This window comes from Saccopteryx bilineata, chromosome 6 (assembly GCF_036850765.1).
Source record: "Saccopteryx bilineata isolate mSacBil1 chromosome 6, mSacBil1_pri_phased_curated, whole genome shotgun sequence".
Taxonomy (NCBI): domain Eukaryota; kingdom Metazoa; phylum Chordata; class Mammalia; order Chiroptera; family Emballonuridae; genus Saccopteryx; species Saccopteryx bilineata.
In genome coordinates, this window is record NC_089495.1 from 36,398,609 (window position 1) to 36,426,377 (window position 27,769).

At 46.9% G+C, this 27,769-nt stretch overlaps 1 protein-coding gene across 2 annotated transcripts; it reads left to right on the top strand.

Moving 5' to 3' along the window:
• On the top strand, positions 1-22,547 carry ADPRHL1 (ADP-ribosylhydrolase like 1). Of its 2 annotated transcripts, XM_066235591.1 has the most exons (8): positions 1-406; positions 5,421-5,585; positions 11,304-11,429; positions 14,318-14,458; positions 19,386-19,513; positions 20,046-20,178; positions 21,508-21,661; positions 22,312-22,547. In XM_066235591.1, exons 1-8 carry the CDS (start codon positions 193-195, stop codon positions 22,529-22,531), a joined length of 1,281 nt encoding a protein of 426 aa, XP_066091688.1. In that variant the 5' UTR covers positions 1-192; the 3' UTR covers positions 22,532-22,547. The 2 variants fall into 2 exon arrangements, with proteins under 2 accessions (XP_066091688.1, XP_066091689.1); XM_066235592.1 differs by lacking the exon at positions 22,312-22,547 and having other exon boundaries at positions 5-406; positions 21,508-22,290.
• The last annotated feature ends 5,222 nt before the right edge of the window (positions 22,548-27,769 follow it).

A 27,769-nucleotide genomic window follows, 5' to 3' on the forward strand; every position in this document is an offset into this window, starting at 1 on the left:
TGCGGGGTTCGGGGAAGGTTTTCTCATTGGTGCCACCTGCAGACTGAAAAGTGGTGGCTGACCATATGAGGAGGCTCTTGACAGCGACACAATGACCAGAATAGAGGTCAGCGGGGTAGACGGAAGCCTGCCACTGCCGTGAAGCAACAAAGGCTGGGCGTGCTCAGCAGCTGTGCGGGCAGAGGAGCCGCAATGGAGAAATTTCAGGCTGCGATGCTGCTAGGAAGCGTCGGGGATGCTCTTGGTTACAGAAACACCCGCAGGGAGAACAGTGTGTCGGGCACGAAAATCCAGGAGGAGCTGCAAAAACTCGGGGGGCTGGACCACCTCGTGCTCTCACCTGAGAAATGGCCTGTGAGTGACAACACCATCATGCACTTGACTACGGCCAGGGCCCTCACCACAGGTAAGGCTCTGCCACTGGGCCCCTCAGTGTGTTGGGTGAACCGCAGTTCTTGCCACAAGCCCTGGGACTTTGAAGGCGGCACGGGCTCTCAGCCATGGTGTCACCCAATGCCACTGCTAAAAGTGGCAGTTTAATATATACGCGTCCCTCAGCAAATCGAACGTGCCACAGATAGTGTTTCTCGTGTCTTTCTGGATGGCAATATTATTTTACTTTGCTTATCTGCTGAGTCAGTTTTTTAAACAGTGACTTTTCATTTGTCTCTAAAATGCCCACTAAGCTGAGCCCTCAGTCTCTACAGTTAATTAATTCAATTATCTCTCACTTTGGGGCTGTTGGAGGTGAGGGCTCAAGTTTTCACTGCAGATATTAAGCCTTCTTCCGAATTTATTTTGAAAGAATATGAAAGAATAAGCCAGTCTTGAAATTTGGACAGATTAAGATAATATTGTTGGGGGATTACTTCTATATGCCAGTGAATTAGGGTTAAAATGCCTGCTACCAAAATATAATTTCGCTTGGATAGTTGCTTATACATAAATATGTCCTAAGAAAATGCTATAAAATTGGCTGAACTTGGGGAATGGAGAAAAAATGTTTCTTGATATATTCTTTAAGTAGCAGCTTAATTTTAGGATCAACAAGTTTTGACATGGATTTCAGAGAAACAGGTATATAAATATGAAGCCCAATTCTCCTACAAGTTATTTGCTCTTTTAAAACCTGTGTTATTAGTATGTCACTGCAAAATTAGAATCTGAGAGCGACGATTAAATCAATGAAATCTCACTTGTGAGCTCACCTCTCTATTCCGTGTGTCTGCCATGAGCCCGCTCAGTTTAGTTCTGTGGTCATTGTACAGGAATGTCATCTACTCTGTGACCAGTTCCTAAATAGCTAGGGACAGAGCTAAAGCACCATAGATAAGATAAAGTGTTACAGCATGTTGAAAATGGTGAAGTGTCTTTCTGAGTTTTCACAGCTAATGAAATCCAAATATTCCCTGTCTGTTTTCAGGAAGAGTCTCATGGGCTTTGTGTGCAACAGCACTAAATAGCGTCCTAGCAGTGCAAAAACAGTAATGCCCTCCTGCCCCAGAAACCTGCTGGAGAGCGTGGCTTTCACAACAAAACCATAGCTTGTTTGAGCTGCGTGCTAGACGCCAGTCCTTCCACTCAAACTTTGCTTCCTTCATCTGTGTCTGATCGATGCCATGTGCACACAGTCCGCAGTCCACACATCCTCTCCATGTTCGCCCTTTTCTCCGTTAGCACTCATGTGAGTTTTTGTGAATGGCAGAATCCACGGTGTGCCTCTGTCCTGTGTGGTTACCCCTAGGACAGTACCCGGTACAAGTTGGGGCGCTCCTGACCGTAACGTGCTCTCTGAGGTTAATTGGAGTCAAGTCCTCTTGGCAGAAATAGGACCTAATCTTCCCTCAACGTGAAATGTATGCGCTTAAGAGGACTGTGCATGTTTGGGCATTGTTGTTAATGAGGAAGAGAGTGCCCTCTGTGTGACTGCAGCCGCCAGCTGTGGGAAGTGTGCGGTTGCTACACATGACAGCGCCCCCTGGCTCCTGGGTCCTGAGAGAGAGCCCGGGACTGCAGCCTTGAACCACACTGCTCCAGAACCTCAAGCAAGCCTATTTTTCTTCAACTCATAAAAATCCAAGTTGAAATTTCATTTACGTTTAGCTTTCAAACAGCCCGTTTGTTTTTTCTTTAAATAACAAGTTGTAGCCTGTAGAAGGAGCCTCCGAGCTAATCCTGATGTGGCACGAACATGTGCCAGGCATTGTTCTGATTCACATATCTCATCATCTAATCCCCACACCACCCTGAAGGTTGGCTTTATTATTACCGTTTTACTGACAAGGGAACTGGTAAACAGACAGGTAAAGTAACTTGCACAATGCTACACAGCCAAATGAGCGTCTGATCAAGAACTGAAGCCCCCAAATCTGGCTCCAATGCCTACGTTCTAAAGCACTGTCCCGACCACCTGAACTTCCTAGACATACAAATATTTCCGGGATCCCAATGGAGAGTGGTTCTTCAACATGTTTTCCAAAGAGAGGCAAACTTTCACACAGTCAGACTAATCTTGGCATATTTAAGTAAGTGTCATTGATAAGTGCCTTATGTCAATAAACCATGTAGCTGTTTGCTTGGTGAACCACATTTCTGGTATAGACTGAGCATGATGAAGAAAGTCAGGTGCAGCCTGTGTGACATCCTACTTTTGGGTGTGTCTCTGAAAAGGGTAGTGTTAAATGAAAGCAGATACTGACCAGATATAGGAAGTAGCTAATACCACACGAGGTAGGTGTAATATTGTAAACACAGCTTGTGAGCAAAGAGCTGGCTTCACATGCATTTATCAAAGGCTCCCTGTGTGCATGGCCCTGTGCCTGTCACCCAAGGATAGTCGGGGGGGGGGGCTTCCCTCTAGGGGCTCCGGAGTGTGACACTCCTAGTTCTCTACTACTCGCCAGAAAACTGCTTTCTCTCTCTGAGCCTTCCTTCAGGACGATAATGCCTCTGTCATAGGGTTATGTGAGCATGAAATTGGACAACATGAGTTATTGCAGCAAGGTGGCTCATGGCAATGTAGTTAATGTTGGTCTTTTTATAATGTCTTATGCATGTGAAGGTCAGCAGCTCCAACCGTCATGGTCAAGCAAAGTAGCCCTGTTGCTGTCGCTGTGGGAGAGGAAAGGGGGGCTTCGTTGGCCCCCTGGGAACAGCAGCAAGTGCCACCTGTGTGTCTGTGAAATGCGGGGGAACACGGGACCTGACCCAAGTACAAGAAGGCGGGGCCTGTCCAGATTCAGCTGTTTGTTTCTCTTTCTCGATCAATGTCTCCCTGATAGGAACGCTTTGAAAAACTGACATTTTTCTTACGAAGTAACTTACTATAGGTATTGTGCTTTTTCTTTATCACAAGATGAGTTGGGAAACTTACAAGTGATTCTGTAAGCTGATTTGTCTTTCAGGACATTGAGTAGGGAGGATAGAGAAGAAATGAGTCGAGTGACGGCTGCACAAAGGAGAGATTCAGGCGAGAGGGTCTGAGGCTCTGTGGCTTTGAAAAATCCATTTCCACTTTAACGTCTAAACTGAAGGCCACACAAGGTTTTAAGTTGCCATTTTGTTTTTAAAGAGTATTTTTTCCTTTAAAAAGCATGTGATTCCAGAATAAGTGGAATTAATACTTTCAGGGACTCTGGAAGGGCCAGGCTTATTAACTCTGGATTGAGCCACGAAAGGCTATTTGTAACTGATAGTGCTGGCGACAGAGGCTGGACATATCCCAGTGACTCACACCTCCCAGCCAGAGGTTAATTTTACTCTAGCAGGGCTACCCATGGCACAGCCCTCCATGTGACCAGCAGAACTCGTTCCTCCCACCCCAGGCCCTGCCACAGCCTCTGTACCCCACTCAGAACTGGGGCAGTGCAGACTGCAGCCAGTACGGGAGCAATGGGCAGGGCCTCGTGGGCTCCCCTTGCCATTATGAAATCAGAGAATGGGACAAAGGACTTAGAGCCAGTCTTTCACTGGGTCCTATCTCCAAAGGGTCACAACTCTAAAATACAAGGGTGCCACGTGCTATAACGACTGCCAGGACTGAGGTTTGCCAAGTGCACTTCCTTATTGACTGAGTTTTAGAGAAAGAGGAAGGGAGAGAGGGAGAGCGACAAAAAGAGAAACATTGATTTGTTATTCCACTTATTTATGCATTTATTGGTTGATTCTTGTATGTGTCCAGAACAAGGATCGAACCCACAACCTTGGCATATCGGGACAACGCTCTAACCAACTGAGCTATCTGGCCAGGGCCCAAGTGCACTTCTGATCTTCCTCACCCATCTGTGTTGGGACCTGGCTCTGTAGTGGCCGAATGATGGCTCTGGTTCGGCCCAGGAAAGTCAGTGGGTTTTCATGCCTATGGTGCTTCACAGCTTGCTCTGACCTCAGGGTGGCAGAAAGGTGGTCTCTCTCCCCTTTCCCCACAAACCCCCAAAGACAGGGAATCCACTCCAAAGAGAGGAGGAGCAGTAGCTGGCTCCTGATAACCACCCAAAGGCCTGAACTGCAGTAGCAGCACAGCCGTGTTTGCTGGGGGATATAAGCTGCATGGGCAGGATGCCCGTCTCTGCCTTCCTCTCTGGCATAGCAGCCCCTCCACCATCCCAGTCCTGCTCTCCCATGTGACCGAGTATCGTGGGCCCCAACTTTTGAGAATGTGTGACTCTACCCACCATGCTGTGGATTAATTTAGTGGCAGAAATGCTCAGGCTTTGCAATCAAAATCTATTTACCAACTCTGGCCTTGAGGAAGTCACATAACCTCACCGTGCCTTATCTGGAAAAACAAAAACAGGGCAAATAAGAGCCTGACAATGTCATGGGAGGACTGCATGAGATCATCTAAGGCATAGTGCCTGGCAGACGGCCAACAGTCCATGTGTGCTGGCCCCCCTGTCCTCTGTGCCCTGTGATCTAGGGACTTGAGGCCCCACCCACTTGTTTCCAGAACACCTTCACACAGCGGGGGATGCAGTTTGGGACAGTGCCTGGGAGGCACTGGCTGCTTCATCAGTGTGAGAAGAAGGGAACTGGAGACAGGAGAAACTCCACTTCTGTGCCTTAGACATGGGTCCTTAAAGCCCAGGGAACAGGCAGATTTCAGTTCAGTTTGTCCTCACATGGACAGAACTGTTAGCCGCGTCTGAGCACCATGGGCTCTTTGTAGATTCTCGTGTGTAACTAGAATAAAAAGCAGAACAAATTATAATGTCTGAAATCTTAAGCGAATTACTGGTCTGCATGTTGAATTTCTTTAGGTGGCCCGGGCTGTGTGAGATGGATCACTAAAATCTTCCTCCTCCTCCATCAGCGCAGGCATGCGATGCCTGCTGTCCTGCTGTCGCTGCTGTGTTGGGTTTATAAGGCAGATAGATCCCTCTCCCCCTCCCTCTGACCCTGCCTTCCCTTTCCTTCCCCAGACTACTGGTGCCTGGACGACCTGTACCGGGAGATGGTGAGGCGCTATGTAGAAGTCCTGGAGAAGCTTCCAGAACATCGAGCAGACCCAGCTACCATTGAAGGATGCTCGCAACTGAAACCGGATAATTATCTCCTCGCCTGGCACACGCCTTTCAACGAGAAGGGTGAGGGAAGGCTCGCTTCTCCCTCTAACACCGCGGGGCACTAACCCATCTGTCTTCCCACTAACCGGCCGCCTTGCACTTTTGCATGATTGAGAGGATTTGCCAGGATCTGTAGGGCAGTGTGCAGCCCGGCAAGCCAGCCCACACCATGGGCGTCTGTTTAGAGGACACCAGCTTCCCCGGCGGTTTTGTCACCAATCCCTGGTTTATTTTAAGAACCATTTTCCACTGCTTTCCCGTTAGGTTTGTATGTTTTGTTGTTGTTGTTGTTTTGCCAAAACATCAAGGAAAACATACACCACCTGCATAGATGTCTGTCTCCACTATTATTTCATGTGTTTATGGGTGACATGCTTAGGTAGCCACAGTCTCTGCCTCACAGTCAGGGCCTGGTTTCTGGGGTCCCAGATCTGCCCCTCTGGTTTATACTGAAGAATGGCATCCAGTTAGATAAAGCCAACAGTAAAAAGAAAAAAATCAATAAATCAAAATTGGTGAAACCTGACAGACATTAGAATTTCCAGACAAAGATATAAAATAGGATATGTTCTATACTTTCAAAAATTTAAGCAGAGACATGAAGTTATTTAAACCCACAAAGATCTAAATTACATTTTTAGAGAGAAAAACACTATAATGTCTGAGTTTTAAAATATATTGGCTGAGACATTTCAGAGGAAAAGATTAGTGAGTTTGAAGGCACAGCAATAGAAACTATCCAAAATGAGACACACAGAGAAAGAGAATCTGAATGTCTGAAAAGAACACTGTGAGCTAGGGGACAACTTAAAGCAACTTAACATACCTGTCACTGAGTCCTTAACAGAGAGAAGGGGAACCAAAACAAAGGGAAAAAAAGATTTGAAGAAATAGGGGCCAAATATTTCTAAATTTGATGGAAACTGTAAGCTCACAGATCCAAGAAACTGAATAAATTCCAAGCAAAACAAACAAACAAAAGTCATGAAGAAAACTGTACCAAGGCACACAGCAGTCAAATCTCTCGAAACTGATACTAAAAAGAAAAAGGCACGTCCTACAGAGACAGTCGAGGTAAGGACAACAGCAGATTTCTCATCAGAATCAGAAGCAACGTAAGAGAGGAGAGAGCCAAGCAACATCAGTAACGCGTGGAAAGAAACAGCTTTAACCTAGAATCCTACACCCAGAAAAAAAGTATCTCTCAGAAAAAAGGCCTAATATAATAGCCTTTCTCAGGTAAACAAAAGCTGCAGGGTTCATCACCAGTAGTCATATTACCAGAAATGCTAACGGAAGTCACTCAGGCAGAAGGGAGGAGCCAGCGAATGGAAACAGGGATCTCCACAAAGGCCTGGAGACTGGTAGAAATGGTCACTGCATAAGTAAACACAGGAGATTATTTAACTTGTTCTTTAAATGTCTATGAAAGAGAATTGACTTTAACAGATAATAATAATGTACTACAAGGTTTATAAATGATATATAAGCAAACGTATGCCACAAAAGCACTGAGGCTGGGAGGGGAGAGATGGAGGCTTACAGTCATAAGGTTCTAACACAAGGCGTGAAGTGGTACAAAATCACTGAAGGCAGTCTGTACTAGGTTAGAGAGCTAAACTATGAGGCCAAAGCGACCACTAAAATAGTTACAACTGGTAAGCCAACGAAAGAGATGAAATTGAATCATCTTAACAATATTTGTTGGGGAAACAGCCATCATGAGACCTGTGCCCATCCCTCAGCTTGCCCAGTCAATGCCCCTGACCCAGAACATTGCCCTCTGTGAAGACACCAGATTCTTCTCCTTAATAAGAGAAGTCTTACCCTGTGCTGGGTTCGCAGGGGACTTCCTGCACTGCTTCAGCATGAGCATCATATGGCACACAACCAGCCCACCAGGACATCTGCCCTGTGGGGGAGAGAACGCGGTCTTCACCAGCAGCATGAGGGTGCATGCAAGCCACCACCTGCTTTGGCTTCGGAAGGGACCTACCAGCCCTGGGAGACCAGAGCACACTACAGCTCCGACCTTGCTGCATGTCTGCTCCTTTGTGTGAAGGAAGCCTTGTTCCAACCCATGCCCGTGTGTTGAGTTCTCCTTGGTGACTCTGAACCCATAGATGGCACAGTGGGAGGAGGTCTGTGGGATCCTCCTTCCGGTGATGGCACTGTTATAGTCTCTGCCATCCCCCACACAATGGGAATCTTTACCCGGGATTGGTAGCTGAATCTTCTTGCTAATAATATTCAATCCATAAAAAGAAATGCAGAAAAGGATAAAAATAGCAGATAGGACAAACAGAAAATAAATAACAAAATGATAGACAACCCTAACCATATTACTCACTAATTACATCAAATGTAAATGATCTAAAGACCCCAGATAAAACACGAAGGTTCAGAGTGGATAGAGAAGCAAGTTCCAACAATATGATGTTTATAAGATATATACTTTAAATATAAAGACACAAATAGGTTAGATGAAAAAAGATATTCCATGTAACATTAATCAAAGGAAAGCTGGAGTGACTCTACTAATAACACAAAGACGCCTGACCAGGCAGTGGTGCAGTGGATAGAGCATCAAACTGGAATGTGGAGGACCCAGGTTCGAGACCCCGAGGTCACCAGCTTGAGTGCGAGCTCATCTGGTTTGAGTAAAGCTCACCAGCTTGGACCCAAGGTCGCTGGCTCCAGCAAGGGGTTACTCGGTCTGCTGAAGGCCCACGGTCAAGGCACATATGAGAAAGCAATCAATGAACTAAGGTGTCGCAACAAAAAACTGACGACTGATGCTTCTCATCTCTCTCCATTCCTGTCTGTCTGTCTCTCTCTCTGACTCTTTCTCTGTTTCTGTAAAAACAAAACAAAACAAAACAAAAAAAACAAACAAAAAACCCCACAAACTACGTTCTGGAGCAAGGACTATTCCCAGGACAGAAGAAGGTGATTTCAGTATGACAAATGCATTTATTCACTAAGAAGACATAACACACCTAAATGCTTATGTAGCTAACAACAAATCTCCAAAACATATCAATATAAAGCAAATACTGATAGAGCTGCATGGAGAAATAGACAAATCCACAATTATAGACAAAGCTTTTAATATTGAGGTCTCAAACCTATGACTTTTATTTTCACCTTATGAAACTAGAAAAAAAAGAGCAAATTAAACCCAAAGAAAGCTAAAGAAAGGAAATAATGACGATCAGGGTGAAAATCAGTGACACAGAAAATAGTAAAGAAACTCAACAAAACCAAGAGCTGATCCCTTAAGATAAAAAATCAATAATCTTCACCTACGAGGTGATGGTGCAGTGGATAGAGCATCAACCTAGGACACTGAGGACTCTAGTTCATAACCCTGAGGTTGCTGACTTGAGCTCGGGCTCACCAGCTTGAGTGTGGGGTCACTGGGTTGAGCATGGGATCATAGACATGACCATATGGTTGCTGGCTTGAGCCCAAATGTCGCTGATTTTAAGCCCAAGGTCATTGGCTTAGCCCAAGGGGTCGCTAGCTTGGCTGGAGCACCTGATCAAGGCATGTATGAGAAAGCAATCAATGAACAACTAAAGTGCCACAACTATGTGTTGATGCTTCTCATCTCTCTCCTTTCTGTCTGTCTCTCTCTCTCTCTCTTTGTCTCTCTCTTTCACTAAAATAAAAGTAAAAATTGGTAATCCTCTAGCCAGATGATCAGGAGAAAGAAAGGAAGACACAAATTACCATTATCAACAATGAAAGAAGTGTCATCACTACAGATTCTACGGAAATGAAATAAATATTAATAGGATTTTTATGCCAATAAATTTAACAACCTAGAAGAAATGGCTTTGAAAGACATAAGTTACCAAAGGGCACTTAAGAGTAAATAGGTCACTTAAATAGCATTAAAAACTATGAAAGAAATTGCAAAGAAAGCTTTGGATCCAGATGGCCTCATTGAGGGATTCTACCAAACATCTAAAAAAATAATAATAACAATTGTACACAACTCTTCCAGGAAATTGAAGAGGACAAATACTTGCCAAATTTATTCTTCTGCTCTCCAGAAGACTGTTAAACAAAGGAAAAGTCAAGCCACATATTAGGGAAAAAATATTTACAAAGTATATATCAGATAAAGCACTGGGATCGAGAGTGTATGAAGGGCTCTTAATAATAAGAAAACAAGCAATCTAATACAAAAACGGGGGAACTATTTCACCAAAGAAATGTTTGGTGACAAATAAGTGCATGAAAACATGCTCAACATCATTATTCATTACAAAAATGCAAATTAAAACCACAATGAGATACTACTATATACCTAAAAGAATGGCTGAAATGAAAAAAACTGACCATAGCAAATGTGGTCAAGGATGTGGAGGAGCTACTTGTAGGCTTTACATTGGTACAACCACTTTGGAAACCTGTTTAACAGTTTCTAAGAGTTAAACATTTATCTACCATATGAGCTAGGTGCTCCACTCTGAAGTAATTACTCAAGAGAAAAGAAAGCATATACCCACACAAAGATTTGGTTATGCATGTTCATAGCACCTTATTTATAATATCCCTAAACTGGAAACAACCCAAGTGTTCACCAGCGGGTAAACAGATAAATCAGCTGTGGTTCCTCCATAGGGTGGAGTACTATTCAGCTAAAAAGGGAGTCAGCTATTGATACACAACAGCGTATCTCTAAATAGTCATGCTGAGCAAAAGAAATCAGAAAAAAAAGAGTACATTCTGTATGATTCCATTTGTATAAATTTCTAGAAAATGCCAACTAATTTGTAGTGCCAGATCAGTGGCTGGTAGGGATGACAGGAGGCATATGGGAAAACTTTTGGGGGTGATGGGTATGTTCACTCTCTTTGGGTGCTGGTTTCACAGGTATGTCATGTGTCAAAACCTATCAACTTGCATACTTTAAATATGTGCAGTTGATTATGTGTCAGTTTTAACTCAATGAAGCTGTTTTTTAAAAAGAGAAAATAGCCCTGGCCGGTTGGCTCAGTGGTAGAGCGTCGGCCTAGCGTGCGGAGGACCCGGGTTCGATTCCCGGCCAGGGCACATAGGAGAAGCACCCATTTGCTTCTCCACCCCTCCGCCGCGCTTTCCTCTCTGTCTCTCTCTTCCCCTCCCGCAGCCAAGGCTCCATTGGAGCAAAGATGGCCCGGGCGCTGGGCATGGCTCTGTGGCCTCTGCCTCAGGCGCTAGAGTGGCTCTGGTCGCAATATGGCGACGCCCAGGATGGGCAGAGCATCGCCCCCTGGGGGGCAGAGCACCGCCCCTGGTGGGCGTGCCGGGTGGATCCCCGTCGGGCGCATGCGGGAGTCTGTCTGTCTCTCCCTGTTTCCAGCTTCAGAAAAAAGAAAAAAATAAAAATAAAAAAATAAAAAATAAAAAGAGAAAATATACATGTTTGAAAGCATACTGTGTATACAGTTCTGTCTTCTACATTTTTCTCAGTAGAAGCATAATATGAGCATTTCCCAATGCCATCAAAAATTCTGTTTTTAATGGCTAAATAAGTTTCTAACATATGGATGCTTTGCAATTTATTTAATCTCTTTTTTGTCAGGTATTTGGATAGTTTGCCTATTTTTCACTCATTTAAATGACACTATGATAAACATGTTATTACGTAAAAATTTATGCACTTTTCAGATTATTCATGAAAGCCAGATTGCCAGAAGTTATCGGAGAAGAAATCTGAACTCGTGTATTGTATGTTCTGTGTAGGTTCAGGATTTGGAGCGGCCACCAAGGCGATGTGCATCGGCATGCGGTACTGGAAACCCGAGCGGCTGGCGACCCTCATTGAAGTCAGCATTGAGTGTGGCAGGATGACGCACAACCACCCCACAGGTAGTACTGGCGTCGGAACAGGTGCCTGGTGTGTGGTTCTCTGCCCAGCGGACGGGAGTTTTACGTAATCATATCCACTGTTTGGTTTGCTTTTTGTTGGCAGACTTGGGGTTTTACAGTTTTATGTATTGATTTTAGAGAGGGGGGGAATAGGGAGCGAGAGAGAGAGAGAGAGAGAGAGAGAGAGAGAGAAACATTGATTTGTTGTCCCATTTACTTATGCATTCATTGGTTGATAGGCTCTGACCAGGGTATCAAATCTGCAATGTTGGTGTAGTGGGAACCAACTGAGCTACACAACCAGGGTAGCAAACTTGTGTTTTTAAATCTTCAGTTCTGCTTAAATTCTATTTTGAACCTAAAAACAGGATTGGCAATAAGTGTGGTGATTTTGGAGAGGATGGGAAAGCCTACCTATCTGACATGTTATCTGAACAAAGCTGAGATCTGGGTTGAGGTCACGTGAGCTAGCATTTCTGTCATGCTGTCAACATGGAAACCAACCCAGTGATCAGGCATCCTTTGCTGCGCCCGGAGAGGGGGGGGGCAATGCTCTGAGCCGGACAGACCACTCACGGGCTATGTGAGCTGGACCAAGTCACTTAATAACCTGTGTCTCCATTTCCTCACTTGTACAGGGATGATTATGGTATAGGAATCTTGCTCACTTATTGTGTGTGTGAAGATAAAGTGAGTAGAATAATAAAACCTCTTAGCACACACTCACCACAAGGTGTGCACAGTAGGGACAGCTGCATTCTGGGATCTGCTACCACATGTCAATCATACAGAGGGAGGGAAGGTGGGGTAGCCCCAGAGCCTTACTGTGAGATAATTTAGAAAGGCAAGTCAGCTCCTAATGTTAATAAAAGAATAACTTGGCCCTGGCTGGTTGGCTCAGCGGTAGAGCGTCAGCCTAGCGTGCGGAGGACACGGGTTCGATTCCCGGCCAGGGCACCCAGGAGAAGCGCCCATTTGCTTCTCCACCCCTCCGCCGCGCCTTCCTCTCTGTCTCTCTCTTCCCCTCCCGCAGCCAAGGCTCCATTGGAGCAAAGATGGCCCGGGCGCTGGGGATGGCTCTGTGGCCTCTGCCTCAGGCGCTAGAGTGGCTCTGGTAGCAACATGGCGATGCCCCGGAGGGGCAGAGCATTGCCCCCTGGTGGGCAGAGCGTCGCCCCATGGTGGGCGTGCTGGGTGGAACCCAGTCGGGCGCATGCGGGAGTCTGTCTGACTGTCTCTCCCTGTTTCCAGCTTCAGAAAAATTCAAAAAAAATAAATAAATAATAAAAAATAAAATAAATAAAAGAATAACTTGAAACTCTTGTACCTGTGACCAGCCCTTAATCATGGTGATGTGGGTGACATGCCCCAGCCCCACCCACCCAGAGGTCCAGAGACTGCCAGCTGGTCTCTGCTGACTGTTCTCTCCTTTCAAGGTCACCTTTAGGGATTACCCTGTGCCTTCCTGGAAAGTACTTTGAAGTGAGTGTACACTGTGGGTGAAGTAAGCGATGAGTAGATATGGTAAAATATGCCAATGAGTTCACCAAAGGCTGTGACAGGTTAAGCCAGTGACTTCCCCAAATAAGTTCATTAGACCTTTAAAGTTTGCATGGAAAGGCACATAATTCAACCAGCTGGCAACATTGTGAATGGTTAAAAAAGAGTTAACACTGAATATCTGCTAACTAACAGGTTCAACTAGAAGTCAATTAACCATAAAAAACCTTCAAACATGAAAATGTTGAACATTTGGAAATAATAAGATGAATACAAGACTTTGAGTTGAAAACTTAAATGTCTAAAACATTGGCTAATATATTATCCACTCTTTTTTTTTTTTTTCTATTTTTTTTTTTTCTTCCATTTTTCTGAAGCTGGAAACAGGGAGAGACAGTCAGACAGACTCCCGCATGCGCCCGACCGGGATCCACCCGGCACGCCCACCAGGGGCGATGCTCTACCCACCAGGGGGCGATGCTCTGCCCATCCTGGGCGTCGCCATGTTGCGACCAGAGCCACTCTAGCGCCTGGGGCAGAGGCCACAGAGCCATCCCCAGCGCCCGGGCCATCTTTGCTCCAATGGAGCCTTGGCTGCAGGAGGGGACGAGAGAGACAGAGAGGAAAGCGCGGCGGAGGGGTGGAGAAGCAAATGGGCGCTTCTCCTGTGTGCCCTGGCCGGGAATCGAACCCGGGTCCTCCGCATGCTAGGCCGACGCTCCACCGCTGAGCCAACCGGCCAGGGCCTATATTATCCACTCTTAATAAAGAAATGTTGTTTTATATGTTTAATAGCTAAGTCATTTATATATCTCTAGGAAGATGGCTGAAAGTGTTTTAAGTGTTTGATTGTACACAATTAACACCAGGTTGTACATTGTAAGTCCATTCTCCTATTCAATTTTTGAACCACCTTTGACAACATGTGCCATAATTTTTATTACAGTGTGCATTTTCTTAGATTCTTGAGCTGAAACACGTCATGAGAAGAGGTGGAGCAATGGTAGGTGGTCAGGACCATAACTGAACCCTGCGTTTGAGAACTAGGTGCTCATCCCTTGCCCTTGAAATGATCGGTAACTGATGCCTTGAGGAGTGGCCAAAGAGCCACCGAGAGTGTCTCAGCAAGATGGCAGTGCCCTGTCTCCGGTGTGCACAGTCTTTAAGTGACTGTGATTATGAGCCAGCCTGGCAAGCACTCATCTGTGCTTAGACTCATCTGTCCCCACAACAATCTTTGTAAGATGGGTATTGTAGAGAGGAAACAAAAGGTCAAAATGCATAAAGTCATTGCCCATGGTCCTACATCTGTTAACGCTGATCCAGCATCCCAGAGCAGGGGTGTGGCCCAGGTGCACTGTGGGACCTCTCTCCCCACCTCCCTCCAGGCTTCCTCGGGTCCCTGTGCACAGCCCTGTTTGCATCTTATGCCATACAAGGAAAGCCCCTGGAGCAGTGGGGGAGAGACATGATGAAGACAGTCCCACTGGCTGAAGAATATTGTAAGAAGACCATCCGGCACCTGGCAGGTGAGCCTGGCCTCCTTTCTTGTCACACTCACAATGGCACATAGAAAAAGTTTGATCTTGATTCACACTCAGAGCAAATTTGGACAGACCCATCTCCCAAAGAGGTCGATGTCTATTCTCCTCTTGCTAAAACCAAGAGCACCGCTTAGGGTCTTTGTGAGCAGGAGGACCTTACAGAGAAGGCCTGAAGTATTGCCTAGCCAGAGGGTGGCACCTGCTCAGGAGGACCGCAGGTGTGCATGGAGATTCCCAGTGGTGCCAGAAAGAGTGGGGTGCATAAGGCCAGTACTTGAATTTTGTGTTTCATCCAATGTCATTTTGTTAAAACTTTGAGAAGCTACTGTAGGAACTTAACTCTTGTTTATATCAATTCGCCTTTGGTAAAATAGATTTCTTTATACGTCACTTCACTTCCTTATACATCACAGAACCTGTTGAAGATGTTAAGTGAGGGATTTCTGTACTTAGATTTAATTTTCCAAGTCGTCTATAAGTAGCCCCATTTCTCAGAGAGGAATGAGGGATGCTGACACTGCTTTGGGGTCCTGATGGACAGTTGTGCCTAGCCCAACAGAATTAAGTCTCCCACACAAAAGCCACAGAGGTCTGTACCCACTGATGACATTAACTCCAAGGAAGTTCCCTCTGTCCCAGCTGACCCAAAACCTGTCATCAAATGGTTTATTCTTTTTGGCTACTAGTGAGGTCAACACAGCCCAAAGCAGCCAATCCAGCAAAGGTCCTAGGGGACGATGGTGCTGTTGGCACTTTGACCAGGCAGTGGAGGTGCCTCCGAGCTGCCCTCGGACTGCACCCCTTTTCCCTTGGGGTCCCCGAGGGAAGGCAGGCACAGGACTAGGAAATCCCTGGCTTTCTCCTCAGGCGGCCGACCCACAGAGGGACGTGAGCTGCAAGAGGAATGGAGACAGCTCCATGCAGACTTTGATAGTCTTAACTTGTGGAGGAGAATTTCTAGAATAAATTACCCAGTTTGTCCTGGAAGAGAGGGAGATGAAGAATTTGAATGTAGGAACAAGGTTGTTGATTTTTCAGAACAGCCTAAGGCTAAAATCTTAAAACACAAAACCAACAAATTACTTTACTGTCACCCTCCAAGCTGCAGGGACTATACTCTAGAATGCCTTGTGGGAAGCTTCTAGAATCTTTTTAAGGAGACTTTTGCATTTATAAGCTGCCTGGACCTAGTGCTGGGAAACACTTCCCCACAAGGTCCCTGTTCCAATGAGAAATGAGAAATCTCTGTGTTCACAGCAAACTGAAGTGTCTCTAAGTAGTTACCCCTCTGTAAACTTAATTATAGAACACAAGTGTCCACACCACACTGTTCATTTCTATTTGGTTTAAGTCATTGTTATCCCTGAGCTCTCTCCAGCCCGGGGAAAGTTGGTCTGTGGTCATTGGGTTAGTCATTTCCTTTACCCAAGTAGGGTCATCTTAACTCATCTGAGAGAGACAGGTAAATAGCAGTGTATGAAACCACACAGTTACTGCATCATTCACATTATACAGTATTAGTGAACATTTCCCCAGACTCTGGTGTCAAAATGGCTTCCCCCAGTGTTTTCTGAAGAACAAATATTCCATGAACAAAAATAAGGAGGAATAGTTTTGAGACTTGATCAGATAGTTTTGAGACTTTATTCTTTCTGTTTAATTTTAAAATTTGTTAAACCTGGAATTTTATGAACATCTATGGCAGAACCTTTGTTTAATTTAATTTTTTTTATTATTTTTATTGGTTAATTACAGTTGCCATTCAACATTATTTTATGTTAGTTTCAGGTGTCCAGCATAGTGGTTAGACATTTATATAATTTACAAAATACCCCTCACCTTCAGTTTAATACCCATCTGGCCCCATATAATATCACAATACTATTGACTATTCTTTATGCCAGGGGTCCCCAAACTTTTTACACAGGGGGCCAGTTCACTGTCCCTCAGACTGTTGGAGGGCCAGACTATAAAAAAAACTATGAACAAATCCCTGTGCACACTGCACATATCTTATTTTAAAGTAAAAAAACAAAACGGGAACAAATACAATATTTAAAATAAAGAACAAGTCAATTTAAATCAACAAACTGACCAGTATTTCAATGGGAACTATGCTCCTCTCACTGACAACCAATGCAAGAAGTGCTCCTTCTGGAAGTGCAGCGAGGGGCCGGATAAATGGCCTCAGGGGGCCACATGCGGCCCGCGGGCCGTAGTTTGGGGACCCCGCTTTATGCTGTACTTTATATCCCCATGACTATTTTGTAACTATACATTTATACATTTTCCCCCATTTGTACTTCTAAATCGCTTTTTAAGAAAATACCTCCCTGGCCGGTTGGCTCAGCGGTAGAGCGTCGGCCTAGCGTGCAGAGGACCCGGGTTCGATTCCCGGCCAGGGCACACAGGAGAAGCGCCCATTTGCTTCTCCACCCCTCCGCCGCGCTTTCCTCTCTGTCTCTCTCTTCCCCTCCCGCAGCCAAGGCTCCATTGGAGCAAAGATGGCCCGGGCGCTGGGGATGGCTCTGTGGCCTCTGCCCCAGGCGCTAGAGTGGCTCTGGTCGCAACATGGCGACGCCCAGGATGGGCAGAGCATCGCCCCTGGTGGGCGTGCCGGGTGGATCCCAGTCGGGCGCATGCGGGAGTCTGTCTGACTGTCTCTCCCTGTTTCCAGCTTCAGAAAAAAAAAAAAAAGAAAAAAAAAAAAAAGAAAATACCTAAAATCGTCCAGAAAAATTATATTCTATAGATCAGGGGTCTCAAACTCAACTCAGCATGTGAGCCGCAGAGCAAGATCACAGCCATTAGGCGGGCCGCACTAGGTCTACAAAAGGCAACTGTTATGCAACACTTTTCTCACTGCAGTTGAAAACAAAAAAAATCAGTACAACAAGCACAATCGTACATGCAGTTTACTCAGTGTCACAAAACGACCAGAAACTGTAGTTCGCATCACAACTGCTGTTAACTAAGCTAATATCTAGCTAGGATGCTAGAGAAATGAAAAATACAAGTAGGCCCCTAGGCTTACTTAATTTTATCCAAAATATTTTGAACTTCATGGATTAGTCTGCGGGCCGCACAAAATTGTTTGGCGGGCCGTGAGTTTGAGACCCCTGCTGTAGATCATCCCCATAAAATACTCTTCCAGGGCCTTCTGCTTAGTCTATGACAACAGCCATTGGCAGCAAAGATAATTAGCAAATTTGTTCCATGTTTCTGCGTTTGAACATCTGCTTCCAAAGTTGACTGGTCATTTGCTTGGGAAAGACGCTATGTCTGAGTTTCACCCACACCCAGCATGAGCTCTGTTAGAATTACAGGCCTCTGTAGGGCTAATGGGATCTGTGGATTCCGGTTCTTGCCTTGTTGCTTCTGTCCTTCACTTTTAATCTTATTTCACCAAAATAAACCTTAACAGGTCCTCACCATTTGTTCTGTAAATTAGAGGCCAGCCCCTGTTTCCAAAGGCCTGTGATTCCCTCAACAGCCTGAAATGTCATCACAGGACCCATCTCAGGCACCTCCTGCTTTCCCTGTGGTTAGAAGGGCTGCTGTGAACTCGGCCTCCTTTGTCGCCAGCGGCCACCTAGTCCCTGTTTGGTCACTGCTCTGATCTCTGGCTTCCCAACCACAGGCAGACAGCAGGATCTGAGGTTCCTCTTAAGTCAGTTGATTCCCTCGGGCCTTTGTGGCCACTTAACCACTCTACTCTGTTAGCATCCTGGGCAACCAATGGCACCATGGTTCTGCTTGCTATCAAGGGGCACAAGGTCAAGTGTGCTAGCCCAACCACCAAGTTGAGGGACAACAAAGCCCTCGCAATGTCCTGGGTGCTGAGACCCAGAGCGCCCCTTCCTATCCTCCACCAGCAAGTGCCGCTGCTCCCTACTCAACTCTGAGTCAACGTCCTCTTCACCCGTGACCTCAGAAAACTTGCTTCAACACCTCTGGCGGGCCTGACCAGGCGGTGGCGCAGTGGATAGAGCGTCGGACTGGGATGTGAAGGACCCAGGTTCGAGACCCCGAGGTCACCAGCTTTAGCGCGGGTTCATCTGGTTTGAGCAAGGCTCACCAGCTTGGACCCAAGGTCGCTGTCTCCAGCAAGGGATTGCTCAGTCTGGTGGAGGCCCACGGTCAAGGCACATATGAGAAAGCAATCAATGAACAACTAAGGTGTTGCAACGAAAAACTGTGGATTGATGCTTCTCATCTCTCTCCATTCCTGTCTGTCCCTATCTATTCCTCTCTCTGACTCTCTCTCTGTCTCTGTAAGAAAACAAACTAAACAAACAAAAAACAAGCAAACAAAACACCTCTGGCGGTTGGATGTCCAGCTGGTGATTAGGAGAAGCCAAATGTCCTGTCTCCCTACCTTGCAGGCAGTATTGAATTAATTAAAAATACAAGTTTAGACTTTTTAAAGAATACACTTAAAAATATTGCAATTGCTATCTTAGTTTCAGAATATATTTCAAATGACTAGTCAACTTTGAAAGTAGATGTTCAAACACAGAATCATGGAACAAATTTGCCAGTTGTTTTTGCTGCCGACGGCTGCTGTCATAGACTAAGCAGAAGGCCCTGGAAGAGTATTTCATGGGGATGATTACAGAATATAATTTTTCTGGACGATTTTTTTCACCCCCATCTCCATCTTTCTTGCTATTGTTTCAAAGTAGCTACAAATACAAGCCTTTTTGAATTTCTCGAGCCATCCCTAAGGCCAAGTGCCAGGTTCTCCCCCAGACCCCATGCTGGATAATGTCATCCCGTCTTCTGCTCCTTCCCACTCTGCCCACAGCAGCATTCCCGAGCCCCTCCCCTTGGCCCTGGGCCCCCTCTCCCCTGGCACTGCCCCCGCCAGCTGATGGCTGTCAATCCTGACCAGCCTGTTCTCTATGTTTAGAGTACCAGGAGCACTGGTTTTACTTTGAAGCTAAATGGCAGTTTTACCTGGAGGAGAGAAAAATTAGTGAAGACTCTGAAAATAAAGCCATCTTTCCTGACCATTATGATGCTGAGGAGAGGGACAAGGTAAGTCTTAGAGTGTCCACAATGGCAGCAGGGGACCAGGAGCTTTCAGGGGCCCACTGCCCACAGGGTCCCATGCCAAGAAGTCAGCCTGCACCGGCGCTGTGTTATACCTTCTGGGCCCCATGTCTAGTGGGGCTGTCCCAAGTGGTTAAGATGGGCTGAGAAGGCAGCTGCACGTGGGAGGGATCTGTGGTGTGGTGTCCTAACAGCCCTGTCCCAGCTCTCTCAATCTGTGAGCCCAGCTCTAACTCCCCTCAGAGATGGCGTGGCGATCTGACATGCTGTCATGTGCTTGTTTATCTGTGCAATGTCTGTCTCCAAAAGGCTGGAATTTGAGAGCCAGGAGAAGTGAGCCTTTCCTGCTCCCTGTCCACCCCAGCCTTGGGGAGGGTCTGGCACACTGGTGGTGTCCTCAGTGCCCAGAAAGCAAAAAGGAAAGTCCACTGGACGGGCCCAGGGGGCTCGTGCTCTAATGCAAACTGATGCAGTTCTCCTTTGGGCCCGTGCCTCTGACCCAGGACTCTTTCTTCAGACCTACAGGAAATGGAGCTCAGAGGGCCGAGGGGGACGACGGGGCCATGATGCCCCCATGATCGCCTACGATGCTCTCCTAGGAGCCGGGAACAACTGGACAGAGCTCTGCCACCGGGCCATGTTTCATGGAGGTGAGATTTCCTTCTTTAATGGCCGTGGACTTCCAGGAGGCTAGCACCCCCTTCTTGTCTCAAAGCACCTGTCAGGATGTCCAAACCTTCAGGTATGAGGGACCCCCAGAATGTGGGTCCTTCTCCAGGCAGGGCGCCTGCCCCAGTGTACTTGTGCACAAATATCACAGGCCCCAGGAAGGTCATGGTGTGGCCTCTGGTGGCCTTGTGTGTCTGAGCTTGGAGAGAACGTGGCGTTTAGGGTCCCCAGGGTACAGGGCTCCTCCCCCTCGTGGCTGCTGGTTGAAGAGCATGCAGGTTCCCCCGATGCTGGCTGGGCAGAGGTCTGACTTCCCATCACTATCATCTCACCCATCCCCTCTGCAGACTCTGCAGTCACAGAGAGGTTGCATTGTAGAATCAGGTAGTTCTGGGTTCAAATCCAGTTCCAGCCTGGCCTTGCTGCGAAGGAAGAGAAAGCTGTTCAATATGGGTGCCAGTCACCGCTGTGTTATTGAGTAGCCACAATCTTTGTTATAAGGATGGGAGGCTTGCCTCACTCTCTGGTGTGCATTTTCTCCTGTGAGTGTAAAGAGAATGCCTTGTATGTGTAACCTCCTGGTGGGCACAGATTACATCAGTATTAGAGTGACTATTGTTGGAGCAGAATGCTATTCTTGGCGTTGAGATGGTTGAGACATTAGCGCTTCCTGGAGGTCAACAGGGGGCTTCTTTGAGAATGTGGGAGCTCCGTCTGGAGGAGGAAGAGCCCAGGAGAGAGTGATAGGAGCCAAGGGCAGCAGCATGGGAGGCCATGGTGGCCATGGGCGTGGGAGGAGGGGACCTTCAGAGTGGCGTAGAGATCCACACAGTTCAACAGCCTTAGTTGAGAGCAGGAGGGAGGGCATGCAACAGCGTTCATGCAAATAGCTTGTGAGGGAGCCTGATGGGGACTCTGGCCACCCCGGAAAGCCTTAGGGGTGGGGGGACCTCTCAGACACTCTGTGTGGTCTCCCTGAGCGCCTCGTCCCCAGGACAATGAAGTCATCTGCACACATTGTGTGTTGTCAGAGTGTTTGAGAAGGGAGGAAAGGAGTATAAACACTTGTCCCCTTAACTGAGGACAGCAAAAGCCGCCCAGGGCCCGTGGAGTGCTGCCCAGAGCAAAACTGGGATTTGGAATGGGGTGGGGGGAAGGCTGAGACAGCGCTGGCCTGCTGGAGAGCGAGCAGCCCAGTGTCTCTAAGACAGGCCCTGGGCAAGGAGGCTCTGGTTAGTGTCAAGTTCACAGTGATGTGCCCCTTCCCACCCTGCTCTTGGGGTCCTTGAGAGCCTGTGTTTCCATTCCAGGTGAGAGTGGGGCCACCGGGACCATCGCAGGCTGCCTGTTTGGACTGCTCTACGGACTGGACGCTGTTCCCAAAGGCCTGTCCCAGGACCTGGAGCACAAGGAGGAGCTGCTGCATCTGGGCGAAGCTCTTCACCGCCTGTCCACAGAGGAGAAGTAAAGCCATTCCCCTTCTAGGGAGCCCCTTCCAGCTCAGGGTGTCCCGGGGAGTCCACGTGCAGCGCCCGTCCAACTCTCAGCTCACTGAGAATCCGCGCCTAATTGACCACGCTTATAAAATACATTGTTTGTCCTACAAGAATATTTTTCCTACGCTGACCCAAATCTAGTCCATTATTGAGGTCACACTGGATTTGCTGCCCTCAAACCTCCACGTACAGTGGTTGCAAATAGTCTCTTGGACAATTGGTGTATTTTATTGCCGCATAACAAATGCTATTCGCTCACTCACTTCAACTAACCACAGCGGCTCTGCTCAGAAGGGCCGCCTCCATCTGCAGAACATACCATCACTGTTTCTAGCTCTTAGACGTGCACTTCAGCTACGCCCATCTGCTCGCCCCACGCCCCAGCCATGCCCGGCCCTCACGGGCGCGTGCTACACTCGCATTCTCACTGCCGCATTTACCCGACGAATGAACAATCAGTATTGGTGCCTTCAGGATGCAGCCAAAAGCACTGCGTTTAACCTGTCAGCCTACTTTTTTAATCACACTAGATCTTAAAAACCAACCTTTTGGAACAACTAAGTGAGGAAATAAAGGGTTCTCATGCTGGCACCCGCATCTTTGTTCTCTGGTCTGCAGCTGTCACACTCGCGTGGGTCAGGTCCCCATTGCAGAGGGGGCCTGTGGCCTGCTCCAAGCCGGGTTCGCTGATAAGGAAACAGAGCTGTTCCCTGTGGCCGATGTTTCTTCCTTTCTGAGAATCTTGAAAAAGAGAACACTTGCTCTTGTTAAAAATAGCCTTGGACACTATCTTTTCAAAGTAGCATCTGGTGTGAATAAAACAGCAGTTGGTAACTGATGTTTAACATGGCGCTTTGGCAGCTTCGCTGGGGCCTATCTTGTTGATGGTAACATTCTTTTCATTGAAAGCTTGCCTCCGAGCACAGCCAGGCGTGGTGCCCAGAGACCTCCGAACGCCAGCACTCGGGGACGCTTGCTTGCAGACACTCGGGCGTTGAGGGTTCCTGGGACCACCTGACTCCCCCAGCTCCCTGCCTCCCGTTCCTGGTCAGCCCTGGTGTCCTGGGCTCTGGAAGCAGGGCAGGATATGTTTTAAATAGAATGTATCACTCCACAGTTCTTAGGAAAGTGTGAAGGCTTCCATCTAGGCGGATGAATGAAGCTGTGGGCCACTGTATACTAAGCACAGTACACCCGCGTGTTGTTCACGTCAGTTTTCTGAATAACTGAACTAACGTTTGCTGATGAGGGTGCTTGTCAATCAGAAGAGGCGGAAAGACAGTGCGGGTGAAGGGTTCTCACATCACTTGCCTCTACCACCCAGGGTCCACACCAGGGTGGGTGGGTGTGGAGAAATTAACTGAGTGTTACCTTCCAGGAAAAGAAACTCGGTTAAGGTAAGTTGACACACTTCCTAGAGGTACATAACACAAGGGCTTATTGTTTTGAAGTGATACCCTGTTTCACCAGCTTACCCTAAAAGTGGCCCTTTCCACTCTGCTCTGCAACAGAGAAGCAGGTCTCTAGGGAATAAGAGCGCAAGTGGGTTAGAAGGAAGTTGCTAGGTCTCTATCTTATTGACGATTTAGGAAAATTCAATCCATCCTTAAGAATCAGGGAATGAGTCTATTGACAGAGTGATCATAAATTAAAAAACACAAAGAAAAATTCATGAACATCATAAAATGAGTGAAATTGTTTCCCACTTCATTTTTCTTTTACAGGGAAGTGCCAAAGTTGAAAAAAACAAAACTATAAAAAATAATGAAATAAATTCTTCACCTGCTTGAATTTTTAAAAATGTAATACATGCTGACTTCATTTTTATTATAAAAGTAATACATGCATACAGCTTCAGAAATTGCAGTGCATGTGGAAAGCAAGATTCTTCCAAACCTTCAGCTAGACTCCCATTCCCAGGCCCCAGAGGAAGCCATAGCTCATAATGCCTTATTTCTCCTTCCAGAAATTTCCTCTGCACGTAAAATCAGGGGTTTATGTATGTTGCACACTTGCATTTGTGTGTTGTATGTACACACACACACACACACACACAAGATTGCTCTCCACAAATAAGAATTATAGTATTCATCATGGTTTTCTTTTGACATTTTTTTTTTCTTTCATTTTTCTGAAGCTGGAAACAGGGAGAGACAGTCAGACAGACTCCCGCATGCACCCGACCGGGATCCACCCGGCACGCCCACCAGGGGCGATGCTCTGCCCACCAGGGGGCGATGCTCTGCCCATCCTGGGCGTAGCCATGTTGCGACCAGAGCCACTCTAGCGCCTGAGACAGAGGCCACAGAGCCATCCCCAGCGCCCGGGCCATCCTTGCTCCAATGGAGCCTTGGCTGCGGGAGGGGAAGAGAGAGACAGAGAGGAAAGCGTGGCGGAGGGGTGGAGAAGCAAATGGGCGCTTCTCCTGTGTGCCCTGGCCGGGAATCAAACCCGGGTCCTCCGCATGCTAGGCCTTCGCTCTACCGCTGAGCCAACCGGCCAGGGCAGTTTTCTTTTGACATTTTTCACTTAACTGTTTTAAAATATTTTTCAGTATCATCATACATATACCTACCTCAGTCTTTTTAACTGTTACTTTATATTTCACTTATACATATAATCAGATTATGTATGAACTTATACATAATTTATATAATCAGACCCCTATGATGTCATCCTGAAGTTGTTTCCATTTCTTAAGTGGCATTTTTAAACACTGCTCCTTATGTTTATTTTAAAATGTTGCTTCCCCATCTCCCCTAAAAAGAAATTAAACTTCAGCAATAGCACAGTGATTTTTCATCTAGAATGTATTTTATTTCAAAAATTGAAATACATTGCATATTTTATTGTGTCTGATAGGTTAATCGATGGAGGTTTTTTTCTTTGCCTCAGATATGCAAAGTAATGGCACATCTTACAATAAATAGCATGTTCGATCCAAGACTGCTCGTGTTAAACACCATGTGAAATCACAGCCCATGTAAAATCTCAGGCATGGGGGTATGATTAACACTTACTCCCAGGTGAGAAGTTAGGATGGCTCAGAGGCAGGAATGGGTCCTGGGGTGTGACTGACCAGACCCTGTTTTTCTCTTATATCTAGAGCCCACACCCCTTTATTCGTGGTCTCATTGCTGGCACAGGACATGGGGATGTGAGGTCTGAATCGGGGACTCTGGATGGGAGGTGACCATGGCTAGGAAGTGTCGTGGCCGTCAGGAAGAGTTTGCACTCTGGCCGCCACCTGTGTTCCCAGGGACAGGGGATGTGAGGTCTGAATTGAGGACTCTGGATGGATGGTGACCATGGCTAGGAAACGTAGTGGCCGTCAGGAAGAGTTTGCACTCTGGCCGCCACCTGTGTTCCCAGGGACAGGCTCAGAGCCCCCATTGGAACAGACTCCCTGTGCTGCTCAGAGGTTTTCAGACTTCAGGCAGATTTTGATTAATTCATGTCCCCAAACTCTTCTGTTTTGCATTTAAATTTCAAATCATTTTCCCCCACATTTTTGTACCTGGAAACCAGATATGGATTTGGCAGATATTTTCACTCCTGTCCAACAGCTGGGGGAAACCCACCCAGGGCTCAGCCACTCGATAAGATCAGAAGACCCCACTCAGAAAGTCCAGTGACCACAGTGCAATTCTGAGCTGCCTCGGCGTCCAGTTCTCTGATGCCACCCCCCATTACTAAGGGTGTTTTCTCTAAATCTGTATTTTCCTTGTAGGAGGTACAGAGATGGGTACTATTACTACCCCTGTTCTGGTGAGATTCAAGGGGTTGGAGCTGATAGTGAACGGAGTATGGAGGGACTTACACCTACCCTGTCTGACAAACAAACTCCTGCCTCTTAACCGCCGGCTGGCTACCCTAATTGAGCAAAACTTGACCACAGCCCTGAGTTCTCCCAGGGAGATCCCTCAGTGAATTATGAAACCCCAGCAGGCCAGACAGACAAGACTGTGAAAAGCCATCAGATGTCAACTGATGGAACCGGAGATGCCCAAATTAACATCCCCTCCAAACACCTGGGTTCTAAAAACTTCATCATTGAATTTCATTCCAAAGCTCCTTCTTCTATGTCGGAATAACTTTTAAGTAACAGTGCAGGCAGTGTGACTACTTGGAAAATAAAGTGTAAGCACCCTCAGAATGTTAGAGGGAAAAATCAACACAGGAAGGAAAATGGCCGTCTCAAGCCTCTGAGTGGGTTCCATGCTCCCCGGTCACTGAACAAAGCTGGCAAGCTGGCAAATGGAAGCTTAAATATGTGCAATAGAAAGAACAGCAGCTCTGGCACCAAGTGCTTGGCCATGACCTCATCTGGATGGGCACAACAGGCACCATGGCGGTGCCCAAGCTGCAGGCAAAAAGATGACACTGGACTGGGCTCATAGCCCATTACCCAACCCATTAGCAGCATCTCTGTCTCAACAACCACCCAACCACCCTCACCCCCAACCACAGGAACATCACACAGGGAGGATGACCCAAGGAACACAGGCCCTTCCTCGAGCCTGGAGCTCACCTGGTGTAGACAGGGACATCACACAAGGAGGATGACCCCAGGAACACAGGCCCTTCCTGGAGCCCGGAGCTCACCTGGGGTAGACGGCCTCATGTCCTCCCACACGCCTGAGAAACCCAGAGCACTGTGTCCGCCCACGGGCGCCTGTCCTCCGGGTGTTAGCACACTACAAGGTCCTTAATGTCACTGCTGACCTAGGGCTTATCTGTGCTTTTTTTTTTTTTTTTTAATTTTTTTTTCTTTTATTAATTTTTAGAGAGGGGAGAGAGAGAGAGAGAGAGAGAGAGAGAGAGAGAGAGAGAGGAGGGAGGAGCAGGAAGCATCAACTCCCATATGTGCCTTGACCAGGCAAGCCCAGGGTTTTGAACTGGTGACCTCAGGGTTCCAGGTTGATGCTTTATCCACTGCGCCACCATGGGTCAGGCCCTTATCTGTGCTTTGAGGGTTCTGGAATGCACTAGTCACCCTATGGCTCTGCTTGCTTCCTGTCCCATCCTGATTGTTTGTTTTCAAGCACTTTAAACACATAAAAAGTTACAAAAATAACTCAGAGAATTCCCACATTCCCTTCACCCAGCTCCACCAACTGCTCACACTGGGGGACATTTGCTTTATCATTTTCTCTCCCTCTCAGGGCACACACAGAGATATGCACTCACACAGATGTATACACAGACACACAAAGAAAGCAGTACACACACAGATACACACACAGAGGTGTACAGACACACACAGAGAGGTGTACACACTGACACAGACAGGTATACACACACATGCACACACAGCAGTAGTTGTAATTAAGTGTGAGAGGAGTGTCTCAAGAATGCTCAGCTTACTAATTAAATCTCAGGGCCTGGATCAGCATTCAGCGTTTGGGGGTCTCGGTCAGCCTGGGTTAGACAGATCCTTCCTTATTCAGCATAGCCAGGGCCATGCCTGTGAGCTTCCTGTGTGTGACCATGAGCTATCCCAGCCCAAAGGGCCACCCACCATTTTTAGCCAGATTTATTTCCACGAAAATGAGGAGGTTCAGGGTCTCTGGCTGATTTATTGGCAACTAATAGTTTCAACTGTTAGCTACTTAGTCACTAACAGAAAAAGTATGGAATAGTCAACAGAAATTTGTTATTGTGCTTTACTAGGAAAAATGGTTGCTGTTAAAATGATGCTTACAAATTGTGATTAATAGTCAACATTAGAATTGGCCTTATGAGCTCATCGCTGTGACAGGAACACGAACTGGCTCACAGCTGCCCACCCAAGGCTGCTGTCTGGTCTGGTGAGTGATGTGGGTGCCCCCAAAAGGGACCACAGAGTCTTATAATAGAGTTCACCCGCACAAACACATACGTGAACGCTCTGATTCAGTGACTTTGAAGGTGCAGAGGTCCATATTGTCAACCTCCAGGGGGATACAGAGAGGCCTCCATGAGACTAGTTGGGCCACTAGAAAAGGATCCACTGAGCAGGGGCATCTGAACTAGGTTTTGAAGGATGAATAGGAGCTTGTCAAGAGTGTGGCTGTTCCAGGCCAAAAGGCTCAGC